At 40.1% G+C, this 13,731-nt stretch overlaps 1 protein-coding gene and 1 long non-coding RNA gene across 8 annotated transcripts in view; one reads left to right on the forward strand and one right to left on the reverse strand.

Moving 5' to 3' along the window:
• The first annotated feature begins 3,088 nt into the window (after positions 1 to 3,088).
• LOC308196463 lies at positions 3,089 to 8,696 on the forward strand. The gene is made up of 2 exons (XR_013952225.1): positions 3,089 to 6,798; positions 6,975 to 8,696. It is a non-coding gene; the product is annotated as an uncharacterized lncRNA (long non-coding RNA).
• Positions 8,697 to 10,397: 1,701 nt separating this feature from the next.
• The window catches only part of COX16 (cytochrome c oxidase assembly factor COX16), a 48,431-nt gene continuing 45,097 nt past the window's right edge, over positions 10,398 to 13,731 (reverse strand). For all 7 annotated transcript variants that reach the window (XM_080595472.1, XM_080595467.1, XM_080595469.1 and 4 more), the window contains one exon: positions 10,398 to 10,760. In XM_080595472.1, coding sequence (XP_080451598.1) covers positions 10,644 to 10,760 — 117 coding nt within the window. In that variant the 3' untranslated portion in view covers positions 10,398 to 10,643. The remainder of the gene's footprint in view (positions 10,761 to 13,731) is intronic.

A 13,731-nucleotide genomic window follows, 5' to 3' on the forward strand; every position in this document is an offset into this window, starting at 1 on the left:
AGCTCTGCTCAAACCTCTTCAAAAAGAAAGGCAGAGATCGCCTTCAAAGTAACCACGGTTTATTATTTATCTCTACTCTTCCTTTTTTTTTTTTAGTAACAGAATGGTCATGATTATTAATCATGATTGTTTTGATTTAATCTAATTGCAGTGTTCCCTAAAGTGTAGCAACACTCCCTCCACCCCCAGCCAACCGAAATAGAAAAATCGCATCCTGAAAATAGCAGCAAGAGACAGTTAACAAAACCTGGCCTCCCACAAGTTGTGTCATTAGACCAGACAGATCTTTGAGATTAAATCAGCTGGGAGACTAAGGCTATGAAAGACATTGCTGCCTTCCCACAAAATCCAACGAGGGGGGTCCTGCAGCAGAAGCCTCCTACATCCCTCCCTACACCCCAAGATGCAGAGCTGGCTGGTGCTGCCCCTCGACTCTTTTTGGAGGGTTTTGGCCAGCCCTCCCTTGGTGGAAGGCAAATTCACAGCATCCTCCATGTACCTTCTCTGCAAAGGGTAGCTGCAGAGTCAAGGGTGGAGTTTTCAGATAGTCTCCCCCAACACACAGACTGCAAGATACCCTGCAGTTACCATAGGAATGCTGGAGTGAAATTCCTTTGAGTTATACAAAAGGCCCTACTATATCATTTTATGGTCTCTTCCAGAGATAATACATATGATTTCCTGTTCCATGAATGACTGAGGGATTACTTAGGCAAAACTAAACACCCTGCATTGTGTAATTACATAAAACCATAAGGTGTGCCCCCTACAGAAAGCAAAGCAAGGACCACTCTGAGCAAATTCACTAGGAAGAGGGTGCACAGATCTCTGGCTGAAATTTGCTGGTGGAGACCTCCTTGGGAGATCAGACTGCTGCAGCTGCAGCTGCATCAGGATGAAAAACAAACTGGGAAGGAAAGGACATGCCCCCGGCATGATACCACAGGCTGCAACAGATGCACCCATCTCCAGTCACAGTACCTAGAATGGGTCACAGCTCAGGAGAGAAAGACACAGAAAAACCCAGTGTCCCAACAAAATCCCAGACAAAATAGCATTCAGCGCTCTTTATATGGGATGTCAGAACCTTCCCTCTGTTCTGGCTGCCTCTTTTTCATTTCAAGTTAACAGATCTGGGTACAAAAGCCTGGGCTGGAAAAAGCTTTCAGGCACTAAGTCTGGCTGGCAATTACAGCGCCCCCTGTGGATACTTATGTTTGGATTTAGGAAGTTCAGGAACTACCAAAACCAGAAAAAATATGGAAGTATTATCAATATATTATCATCACAATATTTTAAGGGCTTCCAGGCTTTTGCCTGGTCCCAGAACCTTACAAATGGAGGGGTGCAAAACTCTCAGAGGACTTACCTGCGTTGTCTTCTTCCCAAAAAAGGTTTGCATATTTCCTCTAAGAGTTAAAGTAACTAAAAAAGAAAAGAGTCTGTTATTACAAACAGTCTTTTTGCTGGCCTTTACAAAAAAGGAATTGAGACCTCCAGCTGCTTTATAATTTCTCCCACTATAGCAAGCAGAGGCACACCTGCCTTCTGGAACAGCAGTAATTCAGGCCAATGCAGATCAGCTGTACTTGCAAGGCACGCTAAAGGTGACTTGACTTCTAAAAGCTGTCAGGTCTCTTAAAGAGCAGGAATGACAGTAGTTACAGATGCAAAAGAGCCAGTAGGTCACTGAATCCAGCCTGCTGCAAGGGCAGGATGGAGTCTCCAAAGAGACACGCTAAGGACACGTCGAGCCTTATGCTGATACTACACTTGATCTTAGCCAAAAGGCCAAGAAGTGATAATAGGAAGGGGACTGAGGATAAAAGTGACTGGTGGCTGCCCCCATGCACTCTGCCAAGGAGATCCAGAGCAAACCTCTTTGGAATAATACTCAGAATTTATCAAGTTGGGCAGATGGTATTTGATCTGCTCTTCTTAATACATAATCCTGAAAGGTCTATGCCCAGTTTTCTGCTGTAATAATAATGCTGTTTTGCATGTTACAAGAAACCTGAATCAATAAAGTGGTCTCAAAGGGCTGGTTTGCTGACACACTGTTCATGCCTTTGCTGTACACAAGGTTATCTTTAATGGCAGAAAATATCTTTTTATTGCTCCCTGCTGACTTGGAGGAGACTATAGATCCTCTGACCTTATTGCCCATGCAACTTGTGCTCTGGCTGAAGGACGGTCCAAGCAAAACTTGCTTTCAAATTAGGAAAGATGCCTTAGCCTGTTTCATGCAGCAGACAGGACTGTGCTCAGTCCTGCTCAAACAAGTTTATGATTTCCCCTCCTCTGTGACATGACTCCCCTCCTCAGAAAGATAGCTTAGATACGCTGCCTCTGCAGTAGGCAATGCTGGGATTGCAATTATATCTAAAGATCGGTGTTACAGTGTAAAATTTCTGCTGATCTTTGAAGTAAATAATTTACTGAGATAATCATTACGTTGCCAAGAAACTCAGAAGCTTTTCAAAAGAAAGAAGAAATAATAACTTTTAAAAGGATGTCAATATCAGAGATGATCTGATTTTCAAACTTCACTCAGAGTCTATGACCCTGTCCCAGAGGGCTTGGGGAGAGAAGCCCAAGGGCACCAGCAGTGGAGCACAAGCCCTCTGTATTTTTCCAAGCACCCATGGGAAGGTTTTGTCTTAACTTTCCATTAAAGCCAAAAGTGGAGCTTGCCAGACTGCCTACTAAATGAGGAGACTTCTTGGACTGGCAAATGTAGTCTTTGGGACTGTCTATATATGTATGCATATCTATATCTAGCTATTTGATAAAGTCATATAACAACACACTAGGGACATTAAGGTATTCTACATTTTTTTATATTTCATTAAAATTTCATTAAGGTATCCTACGTTTCTTAAATTTCAGATTTCCAGCTACACCTCTTTGCACAAGGTAAAACAGAGAGTGGTGAATCCTCCGAAGGCAAAAGAAACTTTTCCAAGGAGAAAAGGACAACGCACAGAAATATCTTGGTCCAGTACTTCAGGAGCTCCTGGATCACGCTCTCTCTGGCCTGGGAGTGTAAAAGACAACTAACACCTCTTCTCTCAGTAGGTTCTTGGCATTAGCTAAACACACGGAAAGAGAGATGCAAAAACTGTATAGAATATGTGGCAGTTAAAGCGGACACTGCCGGCAACATAATGAATATATATATATATATATATATATAGTATATATAAAAGGAAATATCCTTTTGGGGAGAAGAACTTTTGACGTTTTAACCCTAGGGAACTGCAGAAAACCCTGTGCATCCTTCTGCTGCTAGCAAAGGGGGACGAGGAGGGGAACAACAGACACCTCAGGGATTAATAACTGAGAACCCCACATACCACATGATATATGTAGAAGATACTATCAAATTACCTGAGTCCTTGAGGTTAGTCGAAGGTAGTAATGTACATATCTGGCTTCACCTGGAAATTATCATATCTGCATTATTAAGATCATGTGCAGGATGGGTTAGAAGAACACACCTGTCAGATAACATTGCACATCCCAATGTAGCTTCAAGGGACAAAGACAGCTCAAATTTTAATTTCTGTTGTGAATAATTCATTATGTGGCTAAGAAATCTTGAATACATGAAAGATAAGGTCTCCTCCTCCTGTATGTGCTCCAAATCACTGACCAGACAACCAAGTTTGTCCACAGAAAGTACAGGTTCCCAAATCCAGCTTTTTCTTGCAAAGTCTGAATAACCTGGGTTAGTCAGAAACTTCACTCCAGGTAACAAAAAAGTGCATGATCTGTGTTGGCTGTCGAGGAACAGTGTTCAAATAAGTACTTAAGACAAATTTAAATTTCTGGATATTTGCAAATATTGGTCTTTTCAGCTAAGCTGAAACATACTGTGAACACTCCCAGCTGCTCCATTACAATTACTACCCTAAGTCAAGTTAAAAAACAGTGTTGTAATTCACTTTTAAACCTTCCAACCCCTCCTGTCATTTGTAAAAGGTGAAGTTTTACAGACTTGATCAAATTACATTCAAGTTCATCTGCTCTTAAAGGTTGATAAAAAATAAAAACGATTTTGCTGTTTATTTTTCTAGCATGACCAATAAGGATGCTTGCACTTCACAGGGAGCTCACAGACCAAAAGGCCTGTTATGAGAAATGTGCAATCTCAGAATTTTGTACTGAAAACACGTTTGCATGGTAAAAAGCATCACCAGTGGGGTGGAGAGCCAAATGACAGTAAGACATGACCCCAGAATTGGATGGACTACGGTCACTTCAAATATATATGAATTTGAGTAGGACTGGAGTCTTTCCATCTTTGATTGCCAATTTGTTGCTAGACAGGCAACTTAAAATGATGGAAAGCCTACAACTATCATTTAAACAGGGGCAGTGCCCTTTGTAGACTGGGAAAAATGTTGGTTTTCTTCTTATTGTATTATGGTACATGAGAATTCTCTTTGAATACTTAATACAAAATGACATAATTTAAGATGAAATAAACAGAAATAAATTCACATTGTATTATTAGTGAAAGCAGGGAGAAAGGAGGACTTGTTTCCAGAGGCAACTTCATCAGTTAACGTGAAAGTGACAATGTCATCGGCCAGGGTAGCAGCATGCTGGAGGCAGTAAGGGGCAGCTCTTTTTTTTTTTTATGAGTAGCCAAACAGGTCATGAAAGCTGCTGTAAACTGCAAGCATACAACTTAACTAATGCACGTGTGCTTGTCTGCTGGGCGTAATGCTTGTGTACACAGCCACAGAGGTGTGCAGTGACACACTCAGCCAGAATGTAGGATGCAGGTTCACCAGTTGATTAAAGAATCAACTGGGATAGCTGGGATAGCTGGTTAAAAAAACATATTGTAAAGCATTTTCTATCTGGTTGATTGACATTTTGCAACCTGTTCACTGAGAGGGATTTATTTTGGCAAATTACTGAGAATATTTTTTGTGAAAAGTTTTGGAAACTGCTGAAACATTCTGTGTTGACAGTCTTTTGAGTGAAAAACGCTCTTTAAAGATCAGTTGTGGCTTTTCATTTCCAAAGTTAAGCTGCCTCAGAAAAAAGAATCAAGAAGAGAAAAACATGAAAGGCAAAATAAAACATCGCAGTTCACCCAAACAAAAACATTTCTAAAACTATTACCTTGCAAAATATTCTACTTGACTTTTTGTTCCGACTTGAGACAAGAGCATTTTTAAGCCCAGTTTTTCCTGAGACAGAAACAATTTTCCTTCCTACTCCATCCAGAGGAACCAGTCAGAAAGAACACTTTGTTTTGTATTACTATTTTTGTCCTTAAGCTTTTTTTCTTTCCACTTTTTTTTATTATTTTCTCTTACTTCCTTTTTTTTCCACTTTCATTTTCTTTCCTTTTCTTTCTTAAAATGCCCTATGCACTACAAAACAGGGAAGGAACTTGAGCCTGGAAGCCAAGATTCTTTGCACTTGCTCTCCTCTACTCCTCTGTTATTCAGAAGGAGTATGAAAAGAGCTATATTAAGCTGAAATTTTATTCTGCTGTCCTCTGTTCAACAAAAAGATAGTCCACTAAAGCCACTAAATCACAGATAACACTTCTCTGGGCAACATTATTAGGAACTGACAGCTGGTGATGGATGAAGATCTCATCTTTTAAAGAAAAAAGTACATTTAATTTCCTTTGTACATAAAATAGAGAGCACAGCATTGTGTATCTAAAGATAAAAAGAGACCCAGTGTACGCAGGGTGCCATACTTAAGGGGATATAATACTGGGTCTGTGTTTCAGAGCTTACATTTTACAAAACATCTTCAAATTAATTTAGAAACCACTATTCTTCAATTCTCAGTAGAGAAGGAACACAAAAAAAAAAAGGAAAAAAAAAAAGCGGGGGACATTTTGCAGTCAGCTCCGTTAGAAATAAGCAGCTCAGAGACTAAGCTGTTACTTTTTAGGGAGAACACTGGGAGACAGGAGGGAAATGGATTTATAGGGCAGCCAGATGGGGTTCTGCCCGATTCTTCCTGGGATTAAGCACAACTCCTGGGAGCCACTGGGCCTCCTTAGGCCGACACCATCATGGATTTGGTACTGAACATGCACAGTGGGGTTGGTATTGAACACCAAGGATCTCATCAGCTACCTTGAAAGAGGTATGTCAGATTAAGTATGGCCATTTTTCCATCAACTGAAGCACACCAAGCCAGACCCCAAGTACACTGGGTGAAAGCAGATAAATTTCTTCTGTGGAGGCACAGTAATACACACACAGTGCTCCCTTGTTTCTGGTTTGTTTTTTTTCCCCTCAAATGACTGTGACTGTGACACATTCAACTCTTCACATTTGCAATGCATAACCGTATTTTACACGTCCTTTCTGCGGCACTAACAGCTGCTGCTTTGGTTGAATTTAATTTTAACACACCTCCCAAGCAGGATAGAGATGGCAAGGATGAAACTTTAATTACCTGTCTGCGCTAAGTAAGACTTTAACTGCTCATGTTCAGCAAGAAAATATGGCCAGTCTGATGCCAGTGGTAGGAAAGACTGCTTCGGTCTCCTGGGGTAAGGAAGAGTTTAAGGAAAACATCTGTATGGAGTTTTTGTTTCTAAATCTAGAGACTATTTGTGCATTGGACGAGTCTGGCTGCAAGTCCTCGTAGGAAAAGAAGGTCTAACAGTGTGCAATTACCTTCCTTTGATTACAGACTTGTAGTTAGCTCGTCTAAAACACAGCGGAATTTTTTGTGACCCTTACTCCACTGAAGGATGAAAAGAAGCTTTCCACTGAAAACACTGAGGAAAAAGCAGTCTTTCTAAAAGTAAGTTTATGGAAAAATTCTGTGACCACCTTCATGTCAAAATGGTTATTCTGCTTTCTCTAAGACTTTAGATCAGCCCCTTCTTCTCTCTCATTTCTTTACTCTTACTTTTTTTCCACTGGACATAACAAACATAGTAGCAAAGGATAATGTTTAGGCTTTCCCATTTCTTACAGAAAGAAAAGCCTCTGGAAAACACACGAAATCAAAATGAAACTTGTCCCAGGCTTTTGATGGAAATTCAAACACAGCAACTTAGACCAAATGCAAGATCATCACGAAGTACAAGGATCTACACAGGTATTTCTGAAGGTGAAACCTACTGCTTTAATTTTCACCTACAGACATGTACATACAGTTAAGCAAAAACTGTTGATGTAAAACATCCAATGAACAGAATAACCTTCAAATCACTCCAAGGAGCTGCTTCTCTGTGAAGAAATGGGTTTCTCCTGATCTGAGCGCTCAGCAGTGTGGACACATATCCTCACACACCCATCAGTTAGCAACCCTCTGCTTTTTGGGATTGCTCCCCAGCTGCTGATGGGATATGTATAAGAAGTTTTTCAGAAGTTTCTGCATTCTATACTCTGGTCTGAAAGTCCCATCACTCCTCTCTCATTATGGCACAATCTTTTTTAGGGTAGCTGGAGCCATTTTCAGGATCTTGGAGGATCAGTACTGGCAAGACTGTCTTCTGCATGATTCTAAAAGTTTTTAACACCAAGATGTTATCCAAATATATTTCAGAAGCTTTGAAATTTGAACTGCTATGCTATTGAGCAGGTTTTGAAATCTTTTTAGATCACAGTAGCTACAGCATTCGCTAAGCTTCTACATCTGTGTTACAGCTGAATTAAGGTACTTTACATTTTATCTTTGGGGTCATCCATGAGTCTGCACATACAAAGTGCCATGGGAGAAACAAACTCAGTAGAATTCACAGGGCTGATCTCATGCAAGGTTTGGTTAGCACTTTGGGCTGCAGCTGGGAAGCATCCAGCTGGATACCCACACTGAGCTCTCCCCATACCTGGAGACCCACAGATTCCCACATACACAGCTCCATTTCTGTGCCCCACTCGTGTTCTTGTTATAGAAGACCCCAAAGACCAACCTTCACAATTTCTCTGAGAAGTAAATGCTTCCTCCAGGTGGTTTGTGTTTGTTTGTTTGTTTGTAGTATATATATACATGGACACTCAGCCTGACTTCTTTGGCTTTTATTTTCCATTTCAGCTGCAAAACTGACGAGAAGACCTGGTTTCTTCAGCGCTCTCTTTTACCCCTTTAACACTTCACACCTCCTACTGAAGTCTTGTTTTCATTCTCCTAAGACCACTACATTCCAGTTACCAAAGAGAATTCAAAACCGTCAATCAGTGTCTCAGACAGACAGTTGTGTTTCATTACCTCTGGCCCCTCGGCTACATGCTCTGGAGGCTGAGAATAATGATTCAGGAACTTAACAGGGTTGTCCCCAGGTGCCTTGAAGATCATCAGAAATGCCGTAACATGGCTTTCCAAAGGGTAATTCGAAAATAAGCAGCCAAACTAAGCATGAATCCTGAACCAATTGAAGTTTGCCTCTCTCTTTCTTGTTATGAACTATAAATCTCTACATTTCTGGAGTGCCTTCTACTTTGGGATGCGTGATAACTTAAGAGACTTTAAATGACTCTCTCAACATGGCCCCTTCATATGCATTACTTCCAATTCTGTGGCTGAGAAAAGCACAATATAAAACATGAAGCTGTTGTCCAAATGCATGACAATAAAGAGAAATTCCTGAGGCAGCGCTCCCCATTTAATGAAGAGTACAGCAGTACAATTCCTGTACCTGTCAAAAGTTTTTTTTTTGTTTTTGTTTGAAATTCATAAATGATTCAACAACACTGGATTTTTTTTTTTAGTGGACTATCAGTAAATATTCTAATTGGGACTATGTCTTCATATATGACTTGAAGAAAAGAGACAAGTTAAAAAGTTTTCCAAATGCATGTCACTTTTGCTCAGAGATGCTGAAATAATTCCATCACTTTCCAGAGATGCCATTTCAAAGGTAGTTACAAATATGCTCATGGAAACTACAGGAAATGTAGTGCCTGTGAAAAAGAGAGGTTGGGGGCCCTCCTATCAGCAAGCGACCATCTAAGAAATATCAAAAGTCAAAACTGAGTCTTAAATTACAACATCAAAAGTGTTCTACAAGGAAGTAATTACTTACAACCACATTCCAAAACTGTTGAAATAAGATTGCTGTGCACCAAATACTTTTGTAGAATATCAAATTCGTAAAAATACACAGGATCTGTATATAGGCAGCGTTTTGTCCATCAAGAAAAGTGCTATGCGTAAGGGCTTAATGAGAGAGAAATATCTTTTCTTCTTCCCCTGGGGAAGGGGTAACTTTTCCTACACATTGTTCCTAGAAAGCCACATGCCTGTTTCAGGGGAAGTATAGGTCCACCCTGCGAGCCAGTATTGCAAGACTGGGAGCTAATCCTGCCTCTCCATATGCAAAGTAATGGCAACTTCAGTCAAGGCTGGGAAAAGGAAGATGTGTATCCTCTGGGAAACAGATAACGAATTTGCAGAATCATCATAAGATGGGTCTATGCCCAGGAACATAAAGAAGCATTTCCAGTGGTCCAGCTAGTACATGAACAGCAGCCGTGATGCCAGCATCAGCAGGAGCCCTAGCTCAGAAAAGACTCTGTCACTGTACTTAATGCACTCACGACCTTTGAGCACTCAATCTTGCTGCTGCCGGTAGAACTGCACCAGAATTTGAATTTAAGAGTTGAAAAGTTGCCTAACAAGGTAGGTAGTTTCAGCTGCTCCTTACCCGTCCTATTTTATATCTTATTTGCCCAAGAATGTTATTTTACCTTTTAGGTAAAAAAAAGAATAACAAAACAATGAAATTAATTTCCTTCTTTTCCAGTTCTAGCAGAGCTTAATGCCCTTATATTCTAACTTTTTAATCCTTTCCTTATAGCATTTAGATTGCATGTGACATATATCTTGCAGAGACAAATAAGACCATACCTCTGTGAGTTCCCAAGGGATTTACACATAGGTGTCACTGAACGCTCTGAAACTAGAATCTGTTCATCTGTGCTCTACTGCTCCATTCCCCTGAAAAGGAGTTTTACAAGTTAGGCTGAGAAGCTCCAATGCAAACGTCCTGCCTGCACAAAAGCATCAATAAACCAATCACAAATATCTGCCCATAGCTAAAAAAATATTATTTGACCAATTTCCAGCTGACACTCTGCACATGCCTCTGCACAGACAAGCTCCTGGAAATGAAACACAAGAATATTATTTAGCCACAAATGGGCTCACTGTTCCTGAACAGTTGATATGCCTGTGGAGTCCCTTCCAAGCTTAAGAGCTTGAAGTCATGCAGGGGCTCTCTGAAGCGACATTTGTCTGATCACACACATCTAGATGACAGCACTGCTGTTCTCATCGTGGTACTGAGAAGTGACTCTTGAAATTATATCTCTTGCTGAAGCACCTCAGTTTTAAACAATAATTGTTGAAATGGAAAAGAAAAAATCTGATATACTCAGTAAAATAATCAGCTGTTGTTTTCTGTTTGTGTTTTTTTTTTTATTGAGAACTCTCACATACAGCCTGTGGAACTGTGCAAATGGATGCAAACAAAGAGCTTCATACAACATGGTGCCTTTTGGGTTGCTCTCAGAGTTATACACACTGCCATGAATTGCTCAGAGCAATACTGTCCTCCCATGTTTGTTCCTGACAGTGGAATAAAAAAAAAAGATAGTCCAGCCTGAGACTTTTTCTGCGGGCAGCAAAGTAGGCTTGCTCGATCACTCTGTCTTGAGACGGGCAGCCTCCCGCCGCTGCTTCTGAACAGCTCTGGAATCTTCCCACAGCTGGGGTCCTCTGATGTTCTCCCAGTTATCCAAGTCAGATTTTTCCAGTTTCTGCAGATAAACATAAAAAACAACTGTGTCACTTTGACGGCTCCATGATTTAAAATATGTATTATTATAAATTGTGTTCTATTTGCACAAGAAACAGCATCACCACTGGGCTGATGAACTTTCATCCACCCTCCAAAAGTTATTCAACAAGGAAAAAAATCGGGAATTATCCACACAGCTACATCGATGATTAAGGTAGGCATTACTGCTCATCAACAGATAAGAAACATGTAGAACAGGAATACCGACATCCGAACATGACTGAAGGAGGTATTTTGTATTCATTCTTTCTTTTGACTCTCACCTTGTTTTCCAGATCAGTTCTTCATCCGCAAGTCTGCCTACTATTCAGGTAGAAGTGAAAAGCGTTGGCATAGCTCGAACAGAAGATCATTATAAGTGACCTGAAGTTTCTGTCAGCACAGATACAAAGCATACTGGAAAAGAGGAATCATCTAGCACTAAGAGCCAGTAACAGTGCAATCCCCTCCAACCCATGTGGTTTTACATTGAGAGAGCTATGTGATGCTTTGTACTATTTAGTTTAATAAGGCAACTAACTGCCAGAGATAGGTCATACATGGGATATGCTAACTGGCCAAGCTGTCAGATACTTAAAAACTAGCTAGATTTTAAATTAAATCCTTGCCTATTCCTATCATCCCCAGTCAGAAGGGGCAGTGACTGGAGTCTTTAGCTAGCCTTAGAGGTACACAAAAAGGAGGAACAGGAGCCCTCCTGATTTTACCCACCAAGTGCTGCTGTTGAGGAAGACAAATTTATGCTTCACCTCCACAATCCTACTAGCAGAGATGCAGAAACCTCTTCCCGGCAGGCACAGACCTCAAGTCTTGCATACCAGCCTGCAGCATGGGATGCTGCATCAGACAGGAGACCGAGGAGGGGTTGCACACCTCTGCTGGAACCAGGGCTATTCTGCATGCTAGTGAATAGGGCAATATTGCATACCAGTAATGAGACGTACTGCATTGGGCTTTAAACCTCTGATTTGTCACTAGGGTTTCATCTCAACAAGTGCTGTAAAAACACACCAGAAAATACTTAACCCTAGCCTGAACTTGTGATCTAATTTGCCTACTATCAGTCATCCAAACAAATGGCAAATACTGAGGGACTTGAATAATAGTCACAGAATAATTCAACAGCTATAACAGACCTGCTACTATTAGTTCATGTTATGTAAAAGTTTTCTGTCACTTCTACAACTTGTGGAAATTGCAACAAGGTTAGTCAGATATCAAAAGAAATTAGGCAACGTTCAACAGAAGATATATGAGAACACATGCACAAACACAGGAGACCTTCACAAGGTAGGAACAACTGAATTTTTCATACAATGGAGTTGGCACAGATCTTTCTGAAGAATTGCCTTCATTATTTTATACATTTTATGATTAGCCGGTATTTGATTTCAACTAGAAAGGATCTGAGCTGCTATAGGAGGAGGGAGAAGGAGGGTGTTTAGGGAAGGTACACATCATCCCCTGCATCAGCAAATATCCACTTTGCAAATTCAGAATTTAACACCTGATTCAAATGGAAGCTTCAAAGAAACCACACTGAAAATAACCTTGTGCTTGAACAGAAGGAAGGCATGCTGGTTTTATTAAACACAAAGGTACCACGCAGCTGTGAAGATCTACACTATTCCCAAAGGTGTTCAGCTCACAGAGTCTGAACAAGAAACAACATTTAAAATATATACAACAAAACTTGTAGTACCCAAAGATAGACTACATAAAGAAGTCTATCAGAACAGATATGTATACTGGAGGTCTTTATCAAAAGTTTGTATTAATCTGCCCCTGAAACTTCACAAAGGCACAGAGGAGGCAGAGAGGAGGTTTGTTCAAAACAGAAACTGCACAATCAAAACTGCACAATCTAAACAAAGACAAGAAAACATTTTCACAGCTTCCAACTGAAAGAATAAAGGTACTTGGAAAAGACACTGTGATATAATGACAGAATAAAACAGCCATGGTTATGCACAGTAAATGGAATTGCCTCAAACTATGAACAGATGAATCTATTTACAGAGCTAATTTTTGTCAATTAAAATATAAAGAATTGAAGAGTCTAAAGAATACAGAGAGAAACTATTTTTTCCTTTTTATTCTCATATTTATATAATGAAGGTATCTTCTTTCTCTCTACCAGTTAGGTGCAGCACATGCTGCAAAGTTACAAAGCTCCTTTAGATTGACTGAACTATGCTGTATAGTGAGAATTCAGGCAAGAAATTAGTGTTTTTTTCCAAATGAAGTCAACCTGACTGGTCGTTTTTAATTTTTTTTTTAATTATTTTATTTTAACCATCTGGACTCTGCCCACCTAGTTTCACAGAGACATCACTTAAATATGGTAAAACTACTTCAGCTTCTACTAAATTGAAATCCATATGAACTGGCAATCTTAAAAGCGAAAACCTTTTCCTCCCAGTTCAAATGTACTAAATAGTCAATCATTGGAGACTACAATGAAATGTAATCAGATCAGACCAGCACAATTTTCCCTACTTGTCTCAAATAGCCCAAGGGATATTGAAAATTAGCTGTTTAAAGTAAGATCAGTGTAGTCCATTAAATCTACTGATTCACTTCCTAAATCAGCTAAACTGCCTCTTAAAAGTACAGGACTGACAGAAGCTGTAAATCCAAGAAAAAATGCAGCTATGCAGGCAGGCAGAGTGAACAAAAAAGAACATTCAACTGTTTGCCACACTCTTGACTTTTAAAGACTTTTGTTAAACAGTTCGCATGGCACAAATGCACCAGCAAACAGAGAAAGAGAAAGATCACTGTGGAACTGCAGGTTCAAATGCCTTGCTGGTTAGTAAGTAAAAGCCATAATCCCCTGTAAGCCTTACAATAAAATACTTTTTTTTTTTTTTTAAAGAGTTTGACTTCCACTTTTGCAGGATAGTCATCGTGCCACAAGAAACAAACTG

The sequence above is a fragment of the Anser brachyrhynchus genome, assembly GCF_964034855.1.
Source record: "Anser brachyrhynchus genome assembly, chromosome: 5".
NCBI lineage: Eukaryota > Metazoa > Chordata > Aves > Anseriformes > Anatidae > Anser > Anser brachyrhynchus.